This window comes from Scylla paramamosain, chromosome 15 (genome assembly GCF_035594125.1).
Source record: "Scylla paramamosain isolate STU-SP2022 chromosome 15, ASM3559412v1, whole genome shotgun sequence".
Taxonomy (NCBI): domain Eukaryota; kingdom Metazoa; phylum Arthropoda; class Malacostraca; order Decapoda; family Portunidae; genus Scylla; species Scylla paramamosain.
The window spans coordinates 10,925,599-10,946,011 of record NC_087165.1 but is presented as its reverse complement, the minus strand read 5'-3'; the positions used below and the strand labels follow the sequence as shown (position 1 = coordinate 10,946,011).

The 20,413-nt window shown below is 37.6% G+C and overlaps 1 protein-coding gene across 2 annotated transcripts; it reads right to left on the bottom strand.

The window, feature by feature from the left end:
- Window positions 1-195: 195 nt before the first annotated feature.
- On the bottom strand, window positions 196-18,464 carry LOC135107426 (ras GTPase-activating protein 3-like). 2 transcript variants are annotated; one of them, XM_064017278.1, is made up of 19 exons: window positions 18,357-18,464; window positions 16,320-16,440; window positions 13,675-13,882; window positions 12,577-12,656; window positions 11,661-11,817; window positions 10,053-10,243; window positions 9,326-9,479; window positions 8,852-9,000; window positions 8,265-8,466; window positions 7,675-7,786; window positions 6,826-6,932; window positions 5,978-6,139; window positions 5,653-5,726; window positions 4,724-4,830; window positions 4,131-4,255; window positions 3,046-3,164; window positions 1,898-2,049; window positions 863-1,046; window positions 196-637 (listed from the first exon to the last, which is right to left on the bottom strand). In XM_064017278.1, exons 1-19 carry the CDS (start codon window positions 18,409-18,411, stop codon window positions 526-528), a joined length of 2,571 nt encoding a protein of 856 aa, XP_063873348.1. In that variant the 5' UTR covers window positions 18,412-18,464; the 3' UTR covers window positions 196-525. The 2 variants fall into 2 exon arrangements, with proteins under 2 accessions (XP_063873348.1, XP_063873349.1); XM_064017279.1 differs by having other exon boundaries at window positions 10,053-10,240.
- Between the last annotated feature and the right edge of the window lie 1,949 nt (window positions 18,465-20,413).

The following is a 20,413-nucleotide window of genomic DNA, read 5'->3' as shown; positions in this document are numbered from 1 at the left end:
CAATCTTCTAACAAGTACACAAATACTTGATCAACAAGTAAAAACAGTATTTGTTACCTCTGCAACAGGGCCCAGCACTACAATTGGCAGCAGAGCTAAACCAGTTCTGCTATCAGGTCCTCATATGAATAAGGATCTGTCCTAAAGGCCCAGAGGCTAAGATGGAGTTTAATGTAGTCTTAGAGAATGTTTAAATGTGTGTGTGTGTGTGTGTGTGTGTGTGCTGTGTGTGTGTGTGTGTGTGTGTGTGTGTGTGTGTGTGTGTGTGTGTGTGTGTGTGTGTGTGTGTGTGTGTGTGTTGTCTTGGCCACCCATCCTTAATAGGGACATTGGCCTGGTATAAATATAGATAAATGTAGTTACCTCCTGCTTAAAATGAACTATACCATATGAAAAAAGTAACTTTTCTCACCACTGGGTAACTTCTAGTATTATATTACAGAGAGTGAGTGGTTGAGTTTATGTCAATGGTTACCTCAAGAACTGTGCCTGGTCTTCCCTATCCCCAGGGAACAGCACCCATGGTCAGCAGAGACTGGAGGTCTTGCGTACAGGACCACTAACCTCACTGGTCCCACTACTGTTGTCAAACTTGGAGGCCAACAGCAAATAGTTGTCATCTCCAATAGGAGCTTGTCTGTGAGAGAGGTAAATTAATGTGAAAGAATGTCATTTGTAACCACAAACTACAAAATCAATTTTTATTGAATACCAGACATCATCATTAATTATTTGAGAAATTAAGATCATAATGATAAATGATAAGCAGATGAAATGAGCCCAGGTGCACTATATGAAAAATGCTTATTTTTGTGAAACAAATACAAGTGTTGTGGTAAGGAAGGAGAAAAGCAACACTCACTTGGAGCCGTATCTAACACTGTGAAACATGCGCCGCTGGTGACTTCTGTGTTCTTGCTGTAGCTGAATGACACTGGCAATGAGGGAATGTAAGGACTGAAAAGTCCTTGAAGGGTGTTCCAATATTACACCCCCAATTGTCACCTCCTGGGTTGTTCCATACATGGCTGCATTCTCACACATATCTGGATATATGAGCTGTATCACTTGCAGGTAAACAAAACAAATGTGCACACAAATTATCTTACATAATCTATAATACTTTTTTTTGCGATGCATAGCAACCTAAATTTAACCAATTAACTCAGACAGTACACAAGCAACTTTTAAAACAAATATAAAGACTTTAAATAAGAGCATGGATATGAAATCATTAGGCAAGCAAAGCATGAGGAATTATCAATGCTGATTCACAAGCAATACATTTCATCAAGAGACTTCATGAATATTTAACAGCTTGGATGGTAATAAACACATCTTAGATAAGTATCTACATACATAAAATTGATACAACTCAAAACTAAAACCATGTTTAACCAATTACTGCACATGAAAACGAAAGCTGCACACGTGACCTTCATGCCTAAGCAAAATGAAAATGAAAATCTTCATCAATGCCTCCTTATATGTCTGTTTTAAATAACTGTAACTAATGGCCAAAGTTTAGGTGGAGAAGTTGTGCATCATTGCCCACATCTGACAAAGTGTAGCCTTGGCTTTTTGGAATGTTGGAGGCATCCTCCTCTCAAAATCCTGGCTAATCCCTAAAGGTTCTCTAATGAAAATATTTCTGAACACTTCACATTATCCAAACCATTCTTTTATAACCTTTGTTGTGTGCTTAAGTGTCTTGCAGAAAAATAAATAATTAAAAACTGATACCTAGCCACAATGTTATTGTCATCTCACTACAACTGTACAGCAAGTAAAAGACACTAATCTTTAGCATGTGATACTTTCATTTTCACACTTGAAAATGGAGTGTTGCAACATTAACAATTTCTAGGAGACATGAAGCCACACAAGAAATACATACTGTGAAGTTTCTTCAAGCTGGCAAGATTATCCACTAGGAGAGACTCAAGGCGTTCCATTTCCCGGTCACTGTCAATGTGAACCTTGAGATCACAGTCCAGATAATTAGACACCGCGCTGCAGCCTGGTGCATTCTCACTTGTTGATTTACAACTGGAAATTATGAAGAGAAGATAACCAATTTAACGTGTTGCCTCAATGAGCTTTTAACAAAAAAGAAAACACTAAGATTTCTGACTGGCCCAGTTAACTGTATATACTTGACACTACACATGAAAGTTGTTGAAAATTATGACTGATATACAATGAACTGGGTGGACCTCTCGTATGATCTTCCAATACTATGCACAATACATAAACTGCCCCTGACAATCTAACAAGCTTAAGATACAATATTGTCTTTTTACAGATTTATTACAGAAGGGATGAAGGAATGACACTTAATTTTGTTGAATATCAATAAAAAAAAGTACTTATTTTGATTGGAACCAACTGTCTCTTCCATATCCAGGCACTAATTATGAGGAAATATGCCCATACCATTTCATGAGACCAAGGACCTGAACCCAGGACTCCTCTCCTGTGAACCATGAGTGATACTCACTGGACCACCAAACCATTATTGAATGCTTTATGCAATCCCAGTGAGTAGAATCTGAACCAAAACAGAAAGACCTTATTTCTTGAACTATTCACCCATTACTACTAATTACTATATGTATATCACATTTATCAGATCTATCAATACATGACAACTATTCCTAAAAGCTCCACCAAGAGACAGCTACCAGAAGTACCTCCTTTTATTTGTTTTTGCATGCTTTTATCCTCTCCTCTTTCAACTTTCCCTAACAAACTGCAGCACTCATCTTCCTGTGTCATTGAAGGTCATCTTGCATTTATCACATACTCATCATCTCACTTTGTCACTTTCCCCATGTGATTGAACAACCTCAGGGTTAGATACCTTCTACCACTCTACTTTATTCCTCATATCAGTAACTCAGATCTTTGATTTCTGTCTTAAATTCTACAGCCAAATCTTACTTGCTTTATTTATTTTTTTCAGACTTAATGCTATTCCTTCATATATTTGTTCTTCCTTTGCTAGTCAACTGACCTCAACTGTATACCTATCATGTTACTCACCATAGCCACATGGAGTTGATGTATGCTCCCGGGTGGTACTGCTTCAGGCGGTGACTGTTGTACTGGCACACTTTGGTCAACAGGTCCATCCACTCCTTCTCTTCTACACAGTTCATTGCCTGTATAGAAGAAGAGCATCACAAAATTACAGGTACAGTAAAGTCTCAGAAAACAAAGACAAACGAGTACTGAAAATGAGCCCTTATTTTTCAGATAATTTTAATACTATGACCAAACTGGTAGCAAACAGTAACAATGCAAATGATCTGTCTATTTATCTATGCTTAATCCCAGTTCCTAAAAACTTTTCCAAGGAGATTAAGTGGCATAAGCATCCATTTATTCCTGTCCTTACATGCTCTGAATCTCTCTTTATCCTCTAACATACCATAGCACTCTACCGTATCATTCCACTAGAGGTCATCATCTTGCACCCAATGCATCTATCATACTCAGTCAAACTCCCTTGCTCACTTCCTTTATGTCATTCTTTCAATGTAGCCCAACCACATTGGGATGCTCAACTGTTCCCCATTTTATCTGTTCACCCTTAGGTATCTGACATACAAAATCTGTTATAGGTTTCAGGGCAAAATATAAGTTGTATCACATACTAACAGATATGAAAGAGCATCTTATTCCAAACAGATAATCTTCTATTAATATATACCATTTTCTTAATTGTGATTGTGTGAGGAGGACAAAAAGCTTGAAGTGTGGGTCTGGAAGAATGCATGGTAGTTGGACAGGTGAAGAGAGGCAGGGAGGAAGGCACAGAGACATGAGACAACTCAAAGACAGGAATGGATATGGTTAATACAATACACTGTTATCTTCCCTGCAAACTATAAAATAACAAGCTAATGGGATGGAGCAAAGGAACCTGAAAATCCTTCTACCATATTTTAATTTTTGGCTAACTCTATTTAAAGGAGATTTCAGCCTGGTATCTGAGATACATATATACTTTGTGGTTACTTTCATGCTACAGTGGAAAAATATGCAAATACACCAATACATAAATAGAGAAATCACACATATTGGGGAAGCTGTGCATACTGAGACTACAATAATGTATACCATACCTGAATGTACAGAGTTCTTTCTTCTTGAACCAACTGAAACATGTTTTTGATTTTGAAGGAAGATTCCTGCACCCGTTCCACGGCAAGGATGTTTTTGACAGGAATAACATAAAGGGGTGTTCCACCTGAAAATAAAATAAATAAAGCAGCAGTCACCATGAAAACTTTTTTTCATTAGCATTAGTTCAAGACAATATCAGAGGAACTTCTAAAGAACTTGGAAAGGAAAGAAGCAGAAATTAAGATCAATGGAGAATATATAAACAATCAACTTCAGATCTAACAAAAATGAAACTGATTCTGTAGAACTGAAAGGGATACAAATGGTTTGCATTTAAATCTGCAAAACTAGACATTTATTTACTGAGTTTAGAATGAACGAATATTCTACTGCCTTCTGAAACTGAAAATCTGCAAACTTCTCCCTTTCAATTGGAAAAATTGAGGAACTGTTGTACAGAGCAAAAACAATACTGATAACAAGCACAAGCTGGAAGTGCACCTATCTCTGATTTGGTAGGATCAAACTGTCTCATGTTTACAATGGTTCATAACTCTAACATACAAGCCTAAAAAATCAAATCTGTACCAACCTTCTGTTTTGGAGTAGGTGAGGCTGTTGGTGGTAAGTCTGAAGAAGCGTGTCTTGAAATTTTTCATCCCAAATTTTTTCCTTCCCTGGGCTCTCTTGATCATGAACCTTGGGGAGTTAAGATTATTAATAAAATTGACAATACTGACCAAGAACACTGTACATATATGCATGATCAATCTCTTGTATAAGTAAAAGGAAAAAAACTGTATTAGGACATAAACCTCAGTAAACTTGAAATTAAGTGTAACATTTGCATAAACACTGGCCATGCAAAAGGAATAAATATGAGTCCTAAAGTTGTCAATTTAAATAGTCAAATAGGATTAGTATCAGCACTCAATTATCACCACATCCTCAACACATCCTTGCTTCATCACCTTAACAGTTCTTGAGAAATTCTAACCTCCACATAACCATAACCAAACTTAAGCTGGATGTTATCTGCATATTATTTAAAAAAAAAAAAAAAAAAAAAAAAAAAAATTGCAGCTGTTTTCAGAACAAACGATTCTGAGAAAATCACAAACCAAGGATTTCCCATCACTAAACAGGTACTAGATAGAAAGAAATCAAATAACTATAATAAATATGACTCCAAGGACAACACAACACAACGAAAATTTCCTTAGAATTTTCTCAACATTCTAATTCATTCAATCTTAACTTCTTTTACTTGTCATTATATTCAACTGTAACATCATAAATGTAAAACTACAGTTACTGTATTTACCTCTGGTCCTTTGATGGCAACGGGGAAAATGTTAATACAATCAATAAATGAGAAAAAAAAGAAAAGCACTCATCCTCAAACCATACACAATACATTCCATAATGAGACAGTGAACGGCTACATGTTCTAATAATGTTATGGCTTCGTGAAACTAGAGCAATTTGGTATCATCCCACAATTTGGTCAGTGAAACTTACCCTTCCTTGAGTATAACTGGTGTATCATGTGCTTTCTGACTCCCATTGGGTATCGAGGACAAGATCTCCAGGAACTGCAAATGAAAAATGCTTTAGTGCTTCAGAGAGTATTAACATATGAGAGAGAGAGAGAGAGAGAGAGAGAGAGAGAGAGAGAGAGAGAGAGAGAGAGAGAGAGAGAGAGAGAGAGAGAGAGAGAGAGAGAGAGAGAGAGAGAGAGAGAGAGAGAGAGAGAGAGAGAGAGAGAGAGAGAGAGAGAGAGAGAGATACACTGGGGCAAAACAATTTCACCATTTCAAAGATAAATAAAGCACAGAAGACTTACAGTGCGGGTCTGCTCCACATGCTTGTCTGTGATGCAGTGGGCGAACACTTCCCGCATGTAACTTTCCCGGAAATTTTGGTGTGACGTGCGTGAGCTGACTTGATTGCCGACACTCTGCACTGTTTTGCTCAGCAGCGTAAGGGTGCGTTGTGTTGAGGGGTCCTATGGGTCAGAGAAGAAGGGGTAAGAGTGTGGAAAAAACAAAATTAAGTTACTCTTTAATGTTTCTATAAAAATATTATACTATTCAGTTACATAATACAAGTCTTTCGCTCACTTGTTTCACTGAAGTATACCTATAAGTATCTTTCTGAAACAAGAAATGTTCAGTGACCAACTCTCACACAACATGCTTCTACATTCTAATATATTCCAGGGAGACTATGCATACAGATAACTTCTACCACAACATTCCCAACTAGCATTCAGATTCCCCAGCAACACAATACACATAGTGCATTTGTTTCAAAACTCTGGGAACAATCAACATAATTTCTTGTTCCAACACCTGATCTTCCACTCATCCTTCACTTCAATATTTATGTTCCACAGTGAGCCAACACATCTAACTTTTATCTCTCAAACATACTTCCAATGTTTCATCTTTTACCCTCACACATACCACATCTACTCATCTTCATTGACAACCAGCAGGATTTAGAGTATAGTCCCCCTTCCTTCTCTTCTTCATCTTATCTTATGGTACACAGATAAATAAAGGTGGACCTCAGTGCCCTCATCTCTTTCCCTTCATGCCTTTTTCTAAACACATAATTCTTGATTCTACCAATTTCATGTCTTTATTCTTTTGTAAAATTATGCTAAAACAACAATGGAATATAACTCACAATTGGCTCTGAGGTGAGGTCAAAGAGCTTGGGATGGAGGATTGCTGGTGCAAAGAATCGAAGAAAGACAAACCCAGAAATAACAGAATATCTCACTTCCCTCTCATCTGTTAGGGCAAGACATTAGAAAATTAGTTTTGATACTGTATTTCCATGCAGCATAAATATATATTCAAGTAACAATTTTACATGTTTGATAAAAAAAAAAATTATGTAGTAATTTAGCTACCATTTACTATGTCTGTGGAGGCCAAATATTTCCATTCTCCTTTGTAATATCCTACTGTGTTACAAATCATATCCTTTTTTGCCATACACTGACAAATGACCAACAAAAGAGGAAGACTCCTGTACTTGAAATCATCCCTTGGAATAAACAGCTTGAACAACTGAAGTATACATGGTAAAGGGAGCAGGATGAAAGTAGTTCAGACATCATGGATGAGTTATAGATGTGTGTTATTTGCAAAAGGTCAGGAACAGGAAAGCATTAGGAAGGTGGAAGAATGCCTGATACAAGCTGCTCTGCTTTGGCAATGATATGGGCTTTAGTGATATTGATGTGCTGATAATAAAGGAATGGTTAAAAAAGGTTGTTATCCCCTTGTAAATAATATAAAAATGGATGACAGAATCCCTATGACCACCTTTGTCACATGCAGTCTTGTTCAATCTCATTCCTGACAAAACTTTGATTATAATTATTTAGACACTTGTGCAATTCAGCATGTGAATAAAGTTATCTGGAAGATATTTTACTTTCTTACCAATATCAGTATGGAGATAATGATAAGTATACCAGATGGACTATACATTATCTTACAGGAACAAAATATGCAAGTAACCTACTTGGAAAGTATGTATTGGCCAGTTCCTTGAGTTCCGAAAATATTTGGCACATGACTGGTGGGCAGTTGAGGGCTGAGTTGATGATTGGTTTCAAAATCTGATTAATATATTCCTGAAAAGACATTAACATTAGATACACTGCCTTCAAATACACTGAAATTTTTTTTTCTCATGCAAGGATTCAAACAAGATTTATCTATCTATACACCAACCCAGCAATCCCACATGGGACAATACACACACACACACACACACACACACACACATCATTCATACTCTTAGTCTCTCTGGCCCCTGGTGGAAAGGGATGAACAACCCTACTACACCCCATGACACTCAGCAAGATACTTAGAGAATAAGAAATAATACGGGTTGTCAGCTAACATTTTGCAGATTTGATGAAAATGTTCAGATACCTATATTTTTCCTAACAAGAGAGAAAAGATGGACTGCAAACAAAATCCTCTCCATCTACCTCTCTGATCCCTCAATCCCTCCTTTAGTATCTCCCAATATCTACCAATATCAGTAGTCACTAAAAAGCACCACACTATGAAGGCACCAAGGATGTAGTAATGCTATTAATGTACCTTAAGATTACACAGATTAGCCTCCCGACTCTCTCCTGGCTGCAGCTTGGTGGGGTCTATCTCACAAGGTTTTCGCTCTCGGAAGATGAGGTCCAGGGTGGGCTTGAGGGTGGAGCGCAAATAATGGTGACCCACGAGCTTCATTAATTCATCAATGCATTTGGAGACCAGGGTATTGCCACGGAAAATTGTATTTGTGTCCCTGAAAATCATGAAAGTTCACACACTGTAATATTTCTGGTAGGCTGAACAAGACTTTATAATCATAAAAGTAAGGAAATCTTAAATGGAGTTAAATTTATCTTCTATGCAGGGAAGAAAGCACAAAGATGCAAAAGAAAATAGCATGAGGCAATATATAACTGACAACCATGCAAGAGAAATTTCTGCAATATCAATTTAACAAAATATATATCAAGAAGCTAGTTGTCTATAAAAATAAAGTATTTGATAAAGCTGGATTTAGTAACATATATCATGAACAATCAGTAATGAGTCAGAATAGCTACACAATTCTGTAACACAGCTGAACCTGATACTTCACAACACAAAAGTGAGCTGTTCACCGACAGACCCAAGCTACTAACGTGATCTTTGACATTTCATGACGTGCAAAGGCAGAGACGAAGGAAACCACCTGGCCATGGTGGAGGAAGACCCGGGTTAGGGACTGCACCACATCCTGCTTCTGGGGCACCACTTCCCCCAGCAGCCAGGCCACTGAGGTGGTGATGGGCTGTGGGAGGAGGGATGCTGTCAATATCTCACAAGATTTTCAATCTAAAGTGCTATTGAAATAGATCAACAAAATCTTGAAGAACTAAACATGTAATAAATGCAAGAATCCTAAAGAACTGCAAATTTGCAAACATTCTAAAAACATACTGCATAGCAAAGATGCAGTTTCATCTTCATACTTATAATGAATGCACATAAAGTTAAAGATTTATCCTACAAGTCTAACAAATTAGGTAATGAACAGGATCCTGCCATTGGAAGTCAATAAAGGTATCAGTGTCACCCACAGTAATGGTCACCTGACGAGTGCTTCAGTTACTCACCTCGACCCCGGTGCTTTGGAGGATGAGGTTGCGAAGAGAATCGTAAGACTGACTAGATAAAACATGATCGGAGGTATAATGAATGTTTAGCCTCAGGGTTCCTAAGTCACCCCTTTGGTTCTTTCCTGCTGAGTCTCTAGGTTGGAGAAAGTACCTGTGTAAAAAGGAAATAATGTACTCAAGCAAAAAATAATCAGATACTACCAAAGCTTAGATGCTTTTGACAAGCTTTCTCTAAGCAGAAACCAATTTTTTCAGTTCATTGGCGTAATCAGCAATGAGAATGAAAAGTTAGATATTGAGTAATTGCTACAAATTTACCAAGCGACTGATTTAAAACAGTGACAAATATTCAACACAGCACTGTTATACATAGATACATCAACAGAAAGCAAAATACAGACTGAAGTGTAGTAAAGCTGCAGGAAGAGATGAAATAACTTTGGAAATCTAAATATAAGGATATGCAGTGGTCACAAAGACATTTCTGATATGTAACTTTTACTTCATAAATCACAAGTCCTCATAAAACTGGAGAGCCATCTAAAAAATTGAAGGATATGGCAATGGAGAAGACAAATTAAAATTATTCTAGTAGAGGGAAAGGCTTTGAGGATGCAAAGAGGAAGCATTTAAAAAAAGAAGATATGAAGGTCTTCTGCTTAGACTACACTTTGAGGATGCAAGGTGGCAGATATAGAAAGACAGACGGACATTCATTACTCACCAAGCATCACGTTCCTCGTAGGCTCCCATGTCAGTTAGAGGGATCTTGACCTCTCCAAGAAAGACATTGCCAAACACTGCCGGAGAGTCATGCCAAAGTGCCACCCGCACCTCCATGAAGCCTGCATCATCATCCACCAGACTGTACATGTGAGTCTCCCGGTCTTGACTGCCAACTCTCTGACTGCTCTGCTGAGAGGGAGAGAAGCAAGAGTGAGTGTCCCCACAATTCAATGTAAAGGAAATTATATTGTGAGAAAGCATTCTGAGAGAGAGAGAGAGAGAGAGAGAGAGAGAGAGAGAGAGAGAGAGAGAGAGAGAGAGAGAGAGAGAGAGAGAGAGAGAGAGAGGTATTACTAGAGGCAATATCCTCATACTGACTTTTTTTCTTTCCACTTTTATGGCATGGAACAGCCTAATCATGCAGCAAAGATCCACAGACCATCTCTACACACACACACACACACACACACACATCCTGCCCAGTCACATGGCAGGCAGATATGATTGCAGTCTGCCTGAGACACAAAGGTCCTTCCTGAACAATAGAATGTGATAGGTGTTGTGTGAAAGATCTCAGCCTTACAAATCAAACTACATGAAGTCTAGGTCTCTCTCATTGGTAGGACATGGATTGCTACTGTAAATCTTTCTGTGATCTTTAGCCTATGGATAAATTAAAATAAAAAGTCCTGCAGAAATTCTGGCATCTGGCTTCTACTAAAAAAAAAAAAAAAAAAAAAAAAAAAAAATAAAAAATAAATATATATATATATATATATATATATATATATATATATATATATATATATATATATATATATATATATATATATATATATATATATATATATATATATATATATAAGAAAGCAAGATTACTGACATCCTCTTTCTCCATCCCAGAGAGGTTACAAATCTTTAAAGTATGTCCAAGTTGATTCTTCACTAAGCTAACTGAGGCTTTGCTGTGACAGGAAGCAGACTCCAAATTGTGTATGCCTGGCTGGTTATCTAAACCTGTAAGCTAAACACACCACAAGCATTATTCTCAATCTACCCAGGTACTTCCTAAAACTCAATGGCATTGTCAACCACTTCTTCAAAATTCACATTCCTAATCACATTCCTTCTTCAAATTATCTTGAATATTTGGCCAACTTCTAAAACTTCTCTTCCAGTTTTACACCAGTATTCTTCTATCTATATTAAATTTTTACTCTCCTATTCTTTAGTCATGTTAGCACCTAGATCTCTTGCGAAGGTGGGCAGATCATTATTGACTATATCTGCTCAAAGGTATATTGTGCAAGCATACCAATGCCCATCCACATCAATACATTCTGTGTGTGTGTGTGTGTGTGTGTGTGTGTGTGTGTGTGTGTGTGTGTGTGTGTGTGTGTGTGTGTGTGTGTGTGTGTGTGTGTGTGTGTGTGTGTGTGTGTGTGTGTGTGTGTGTGTGCAAATGTATGCCTATCTTGTCTCAACTATACCCTATGCCACCCTAGGATACAGATAGGTTTCTAAGAGTCCCTACCTTTTCCAAATAAACCTCTACACACTCCACTATCCTGATAGATGTGTAACAAGAATGCATCAGTTTTAATACCTCAAATCTGAAGGTTTCATCAAAGCGTGGGCTGATGGTTTTCTTTTTTGCTTTGGTCCTCTTGGTTTCTTGTTTTTTGTTGGTGTAGACCATGGTGACTGAGGCAAATGGATCACATGAACCATTGATAACAGCCAGGTCACTGCTCTCTAGGATCCTGCAACAAAAATAGTAAAGGTTCAAGTTAACCATGACATTAAATAATTTTTCTAGACTATACAATATTCTAATTATTCATCACAGACAACATGCAACTTCACTAATGTTTACTTTTACCAAAATTGTGCTACACTTTCTCAAAAAATTTCCCTCACCATACTCACAATGCAATACCTATTTCTTTACTTTATCTTCTTACAATTACAGTGGTTTTAATAAATGAGCAAAGTTTTACCACTGTTACCAGTAAGACCATGTCCCCTGACATCATATGTGAAAAAACACCTAGGAGAGATAACAACTGCATATACAGAAATAAAATATGTAAATGAAAAAAATCTAAGAGTTACCTGTTAGGCATAAAAATAACTATATGTGTGTCCTGTTTCTGTCACTAGTTCCTTTAAATAAGTTCAATTCCAGCATGATGAGACAATTAATGAGAAAAAAGTAAATCTGAATAAAATTAAAAACATCATTATAATTTATCTGTCTTGTACTGCACACTGCCACTGATCCATTTATTGTATCTACTTATATGTAATGACAACATGTCAATTTATATATCCAATAATCCTATAATGTTCTATTTGTTTTTTTCCTACTTGTCTACATCTCTCATTGCCTTCATGTCTGTAAAGAAGTTCTGAAGAAATTGGAAACAGAAAAAGTTAACTCCCATGCTGGTCAGAGCACTGTGGGTTCCATGCATTAACTCGGACAACTCTACAGGGAAGATGGTTGACAGAAAACTTACTTCACTTCCACCATGTGTTGAGGACAGCAGTCATTCAGGTGTCTCACCATAATTAGGCGTACCTCAACATGGACTTTCCCCTGAAAGCATTAAGATGCAAGTAAGTAAAACTATTCTGCAAGACAAATCACTTAATGAGAGTGCAGCAGATAAGAATAGTAAAATGCAACATTTTGGAGAAAAGGATGAAACAGGATGATGTGGTTTTCAACATAAACACAACTAAGAAGATAGCAGATATTAGCAGAATAAGAAGTAAAATAATTGCCAGTAAAATGAAAAACAGATGTTGTAACAGAAAGGTTGTGGTGATAAACAGGATGTATCTGATAACAGACACATGCATGTGAACAGAAAAGTACACATTACACAAAAGAGATTAATGTCAGACATTACTACAAAAGTCTTCATATAAACAGAAGATGCATTTTGGTAAAATTATCTTCAAAATTAACTTGACTAAATATGTTTTGTCAAAAAATAATTAACTGCAATGCAAATTTAATAAAAGATAGAAATAAAGTGTTGAATACCTTTGTTCCATCCTATGAGGGCTATGAGGGAATAGAGAGAGACTTATTAGAGAGCAGAGATGGAAAGGCATTAAAATTTGAAGGGACAGAGTATGTGATGACAATTACTTAGTGAAATGGAACATTCTACTTCACATGGTAATGGTATTGTAGCTAATCAGAGGATAATTCAATCAGGTAATATGTTATTGCTGTAGTAAAATAACTGCCATATAAACTTACATTGTAATAATACAAATATCTAAAGACCAGTCAATTTATACTTTGCTGATATGGGAAATATGGAATTGCATCACATTAGATAAGAATGTTTTTCCCTGTGAAAGGTTGTACCCACCACAAACTGCATGACAGTAAAAAGCTTGAAGTCATTCCTCTTCATTCATGTATTCCTCTGGCACTCCAACCCTCCCACTCTCCATCAAGCTCTTAAAATATTCATCTACTTAATATTCATTTCTTAGTGTTAGGTCCTTTTCTTGCCAAACACCTTATTTTCCCTCTGGTACCCAAAAAATGACAAGGACTAGATGCAAAAGTTAACCAGCACAGATTTTATACTCACCTGGACCTCGGAGTCTGCATCCACTGGAGTGATGGGAAACCACTGGTCCTTGCCATGATACTTATGGAGGTCATCCTTCTTGATGGACACCTTCCCCATAATTTTGTCTGTCTTCATGGGGCGGTCACGGTCATACAGGTAGAAGGACAGGTACCGAAACTCTCTCGGAATGTCAAACTGGAATTCCTCACCAAAGAAGACAGACATGCTGGAAAAAACAAATAATTTAATTTCACTCTGCAGTAACCACGTGTGTATTTATGTATGTTTATATTTATGAACATATGTTCATTGTATTATGTATGTATATACATATGTATATGTATTATGTATATATGTATGTAAGTATATATGTATTTGTGTATATATGTCCATGTATATAATTGTTTTGTAATCCAGTTCCCATGTCAGTGTACACAAATGAGTTAGAAAGAATGAATAATATAACATTAACTGTAATTTCTTTAAAGGTTAAAAGTTGATGAGGAGTTAAGGTAAATACATTTCTATTTCTTTTTATTTTGTTCTTTCAGGTCTGCATTAAAGCTCCAGCTTAAAAGACCTGGCCTTGATGTTCATGAATATATTTAACTCAAAATGTAAAAGGAAAAAAGGCAAAATAAAAATATCAATATCACATTGGAATGGTTGGAAACAAGGGGTATCATGCACTTAAAGTTTACAGGTAATGGTATTCCACAGGATGTTGTTGAATCTCTCTCTCTCTCTCTCTCTCTCTCTCTCTCTCTCTCTCTCTCTCTCTCTCTCTCTCTCTCTCTCTCTCTCTCTCTCTCTCTCTCTCGTGATTAAGTCCAATCTATTTGTACCCTGATTGTTTTAGTGCATATCTAGTAAAATGTAGATTGATACTCTCTCCCCTAGAGGCCTTGAGGCTGTTAGTAAAGAATGCTTATGAACACATGCATGCAGATGCCTTGTCTCAGACATCTCTCCTTGATGGGAATGTCAGAGAGAGAGAGAGAGAGAGAGAGAGAGAGAGAGAGAGAGAGAGAGAGAGAGAGAGAGAGAGAGAGAGAGAGAGAGAGAGAGAGAGAGAGAGAGAGAGAGAGAGAGAGGAGAGAGAGAGAGAGAGAGAGAGAGAGAGAGAGAGAGAGAGAGAGAGAGAGAGAGAGAGAGAGAGTTACAAAGAAAAACAAGCCACAACAGATCTTGTGATCCTCACAAGGTGACCTGACCTAGGACTACTTAAGTGATAGTAGGACAGGAAAGCAGAAGACTCTCTCCCTACCCTCCACTCCCTCCGGCATAACCCGTACAGGAAAACAGGTCAGAAAAAAATAACAAAGGGTTAGAGAAGGAAAAACCTGAAGGAAATTTTATAGGAAAGAAAGAAAACAGATGAAATGAGATGCCCCCATTTCTTGAAGGCAAGGAGGTTAATCACTAATAAACAAATGCTGTTAGCCCCAGATTGCAGGCAAAATATTTTATCAAGACAGCATTTAAAAGTATCTACAGCACTGCAGTCTATCTTCCTCAAGGAAGCCCATTCCATAGATTTACTATTCAGTGGAAAAGACGATTTTTTGATTCGTGAGAGTTGAAGGATTTCCCAACAATTTTGCAACCATTTCCTCACATGTAATTTGAAGAGTCTATCATGAAATATTTACTGCAGTCCATGTCATCAATGCCTTTGATGATTTTAAACACTTGTATCAAGTCACCTCTTAGCTTCTTTGTGTTAATGGGAATAGATTAAATTCTTTAAGATGCTCTTCATATGATTTGTTTCTTAAGCTTGGTATCATTTTTGTTACTCTACCCTAAATTCATTCTAATTTATCAAAGTCTTTCTGGTAATAGGGGCACCATGCTTGAATGCAATATTCCAAAAGGGGACAGACTAAATAGTTATACAAAGTGAGGATTGTATCCTTAGATTTATATTCAAAAGATCTGCCGATCAAGCCATTTATTTTATTCGCTTTCTTTACAACTTTTGAGCTTTGTTGGCTAGGTTTTAGTTTTAGGCTACTCAATATTGTTACTCCTAACTCAATTTTGCAGTCAACACTTTTAAGTTGGGTATCATTTAAAATATACTTTGCTTTCTTGTTTCTATACCCTATGTGAAGTATACTTTGCACTTATCTGCATTAAAACTCATTTGTCAGGTTTGCCCCCACTCTGACAACTTGTCTTGATTTTTCTGCTAGAGGCTACAGAATTCGCTATTTTGGTGTCATCAGTGAACTTCAATATTATACTGGTAATACCCTCATCTATGTCATTTATATAAACAAGGAAGAGAACAGGTCCTAAGATTAATCCCTGTGGAATCCCACTGGTTACATTAGTCCACTTGGATGTTTTTCCATTTATTACTACTCTTTGTTTACAGTTGTTTAGCCAGTTTTCAACCCATAAAAAAGAGAGAGAGAGAGAGAGAGAGAGAGAGAGAGAGAGAGAGAGAGAGAGAGAGAGAGAGAGAGAGAGAGAGAGAGAGAGAGAGAGAGAGAGAGAGAGAGAGAGAGAGAGAGAGAGAGAGAGACTAGATTTATCATCGTTACCATGCAAAAAAATTGAAAGAATTTTTACAAAATCAACATAACAATGTACTTAGAAAAAAAAAAAGAAAAAAGAAAAAAAGTGACAGACAGAAACATGCTGAGATGACTTACTCAAGTGTCTTTTCTGCTGTGGCTGAGCGGAATATTTCCTCCTGGTCGAGGGAGATACAGCAGTACACGTCTCTTTGCCCTCCACTGCCATGGTTGCGCAGGATAAGGTTTTTGGCTTCACCTGCAAGGAATCATCTCTGTCAAGTCCATCTTGCATTTTACAGTTTTAATAATCTATCAATAATATGGAATATTCCAGGTGAGTAAATGAAATCAAGTGAATGCTGATTACTGTGACTATGGTAGTACAAGGGGGGATGTGATGAAAATGGCTGTATGAAATACATTAAAACATTTTAAAGGAACCAACAGGGTGCTAGTAGGTAGATCAAGGATAGAATCATGTCACAAGGAAGGACCTGAAAAATAAAAGATTTGACAGACAAATCACAAAGCTAATCATGAACCTTGAGAAATGCCACCAGGTGACATAATAACCCAAGCAAACATGGCACCTGCCCTTCTAAACAATAAAGCTGGTGATGACAATTTATATCATATATTCTATAAATATACCACACTTCATAACACTACACATACCAGAGTAAGAAATAAGTATATTGCATCAAGACAAATTCAGATGAAACAAGATGGAGATTGAGATCAATGGAAATGTACAAGAAAGATGCACCAGGAGAACATGTGCAGATGAAATCCAGTGTGGAGCAGTGGAATAGGCACAAAAAAACATAAATTGAAGATCATGATGTTTTTTAAGAAAGTGTGACTGAAATTAAATGTTCTGATAGAAGAGGTAAACCAGTTGTAAGGAAGAATGTTGAGGTAAAGGAGCACTGTACATGTGTGAAAGGCATGCTGGTAATGAGGGAGGGCTTGAACAAAGGAGAAATGGATGCCCTTTTGCTGTGGCTAATGTCTTGGAGAGTGTTCCCATAGAGTGTAAGTGCACATGGCAAGTCAAACACCTGCACAAGCTCATATTCAGCTAATCCTACAATACCTTAAGCACTATACAACACACTGTACACTGGTGCACTGTGCTGGGTAGTCCAAGTGAAAGCATACCACTGCCACAAGCACACCCTGGACAGTGAATCACCTACACAAGAAAAAGCTGAGGACTCATCTGTTCACTGAGTGTTACAACATGGACGATTTGACTATTAGGAGTAATTATCATAATATCGTTGAGAGGTTCTGCAGAGCATTACATTGTGATGGAGCAGGTTCTAGAATGAACACCAACAAGCAACAAGTGATAACATCCAGTCTGAGCCATCACACCAAGACCAAATTGAGGCCAAACATGTACAGGCAAGGAAGAATAATCTGAATTATTACGGAATCATGCTCATCTCACTCTGACAGGTGATACTATACAGGCTTTCTCTGGTGACATTGTATACTATTCATCGCAGTTACTATTCACATCACTGTTAGGACTGTCATTTTTTAGAGGATAAATTGGGAGATATAAGTGATAGGTAGGTAATATTCTTATAAGTAAAGACAATTGTAATGACGTATATAACAATGAAATAAATGAAGCTACTTGGTAGGAAAAAAGTTTTGCCCGCCAGAGATAGAGACGGGCGTGATTATGCGAATTTCCCTTCACAATGCAGTGTTTCACGACCTGCCACACCCTGTGTAGTGACCTTCAGGAGGCAGGGTCACGGTGAGGCATGCCTGTCTACAAAACTACAACAGGTGGCCTCGACCAGCATTTGTAGGTCACCACACATCCTTCTCCTTATTTCACGCCGCGGCAAAAACTCCCCAGCATTCCTCCTCTCAAGTGTTGGCGTGTAATAAGGGAGGCAGCAGGGGGTGGATACTGTGTGCAGGTGATGCAGCCGCCCCTCGTGCTGCGCCGCGGCGTTATTTACGCTGCCTGCTGCACTTCATTCAGTAAACAGAGGCAGTAAACAGACCGTCACAGCCAAAACAAATGCACACCCTCGCTCTAATGTCACACACCGCGGCCTAAAGGAGCGACCTCCACGCCTCACCTTACCTACAAGTGCCTGAGAAAAAATCTCGACACCTTTGAGTATACAAAAAGGGCCAACATACCTATTTTAACCCTTAATCTCTGCTCCAGCCTGACCTGGCCGGGGGCGGCGGCCATCTTGCTCCATCACTGGCCAGGCGTGCCAACCTTTCTATTTATACCTTCCGCTGCCCATACTTGGTTATTACTTTGGCAGTCACTCCAAAATAAAATTATAAATGAAACGCATTCCCTCATTTTTCAACTTGTATAAATCTTGAGCGTGATGAAAAATCAAGTGTTTTTACGTTTCTCTTAAAAAGAGGAAATACTGTAACAATGCCAGTAATAACGTTCTAAAACAATGACGAAGGTGTTAGGCGCATCCAGATGATCCAGTATATTATTAGTATTACTACCAGTGCCCTATACCCAATGATTATTTGTTTCCATCAGCCAGTTATCCGCTTACCGACTTTTTTTCCTATCTTGTCAACCATAAAAAGAATATATCCCAGATCTACGTCAGCTACACCACTAACTGATTATCTATGTGCATATTTTCTCATATTACTGTAATTTTTAGGAATGTTGGCGGTAAAACAGAGGAAAACTGCGTATTCGTTCAAGTGATGAGGAGCCAGGCAGGATCACGCGAGGCAGTGGTGCAGCGGCGGTGAGAGAAAATGGGAAATTCATTCACAAATGGAGCAGCCACCCGCCGTGTGTGTGTGTGTGTGTGTGTGTGTGTGTGTGTTGTCCGCATTCTTATTTTTGCTCCATCTATTTTTCAGTTTATTATTATCAGTTGCTTGTATTATCCATTTCAGTTTACTCTGAATATCAATCCTATTAGATGGAGTATAGCAGGAGGAATCTCTCTCTCTCTCTCTCTCTCTCTCTCTCTCTCTCTCTCTCTCTGATACTAACACATCCAATAATTTCTTGTATATTAACTCTTATTTAATATATCATAATGGCCACAATTTGTATCTCCTCAAATGAGTTTACAGGCTCTTTTCTTGTTTTCCTTCGCTGTTTATGTATCTATTTTTATTTCTCTCTATATTCTTATCAACATGAAGGGCGCGTTATGGCTACTTAGTCCTATGTTCCAGTTCTAATATCATGAAGGCGGGTATCGGTCTCCTAAACCCACACCTCGTCATTTAATTCAAGGTCATGCGTGTGTTGTCCATCGCGGTGTGTACTTCGTCCAAGCCCTTATACACGATAACACGTCACATCCTGTGCTGCCACTCACGTTCTTTGTGTGCCTCGCCGTGCTATTTGACTCTTTCCAGCTTACAGTACCGCTTTTGTCATAGATAGGCCCATATTGAGAAATTTGCTCTCTCACCATCATTATTTTTCAAAGGCCGCAGAGATATTTAGACGGGTTCTGAAGAGTATTTATTGTGTTGATAATGTAGACATATTGTTAATCTGTCGCTCGAACCATACAAACACCTATAAAAACACATGTTATTTGAACTAGAGCCTTCTGAACGTAGTCGAGGTGACAGAGTAAAGCGTTTCAGAATATGGTCCATAGATAAATAGATAGATAGAGAGGTTTATTGTCTGCAAGCCGAATACAGAGTTATGAAATACGACTGCAGGTGTAGCTCTATATAATGATACCCATTATTACACATTAGTTGGTTATACTCTAAGGACATTTATGTTAATACGAAACAAACTCTTAACAACTACAAACCAATGATATGATCAAAAATATCATGAACACCTCCAGATATAGATGTCTGATTACGCAGACCAGGAAACTTATCTGCTTTGAATTCCACACTATCCACTGGAGCCTAAGCTGACGAAAATTTATCACGATAAAAATTATATACGATGATAAGTATGACGAAATGACGTGCACGAGATGCGTACGTTTCTTGTGAGAGTAGATTCCATGAAGTTTTTTATTTTATATTCATTAGAAAGATGTACATTAAAGAAAGGTTGTTGTCGAGACATCTAAAGAGCATAAGAAATGTAACGAAGGAAATGTAAGCAAAGTCCTTTGGGGAAATATTATGAGAAGCAACTCGTTCAAATTTAATTGATCCCACTAGGATGATAGATTATTGGGATAGAGTGTAATCATATTCAATAAGGAACTTTTATA

Coding starts and splice junctions, on each gene's coding strand:
- LOC135107426 (XM_064017278.1), bottom strand. CDS start 18,411: ATGGCCGCCGCCCCCGGCCAGGTCAGGCTGGAGCAGAGATTAAGGGTT. Junction 6,933..7,674: donor GGCCAATACATACTTTCCAA/GTAGGTTACTTG, acceptor TTGCCCTAACAG/ATGAGAGGGAAGTGAGATAT. Junction 3,165..4,130: donor AAAGAACTCTGTACATTCAG/GTATGGTATACA, acceptor TCTTCTATACAG/GCAATGAACTGTGTAGAAGA.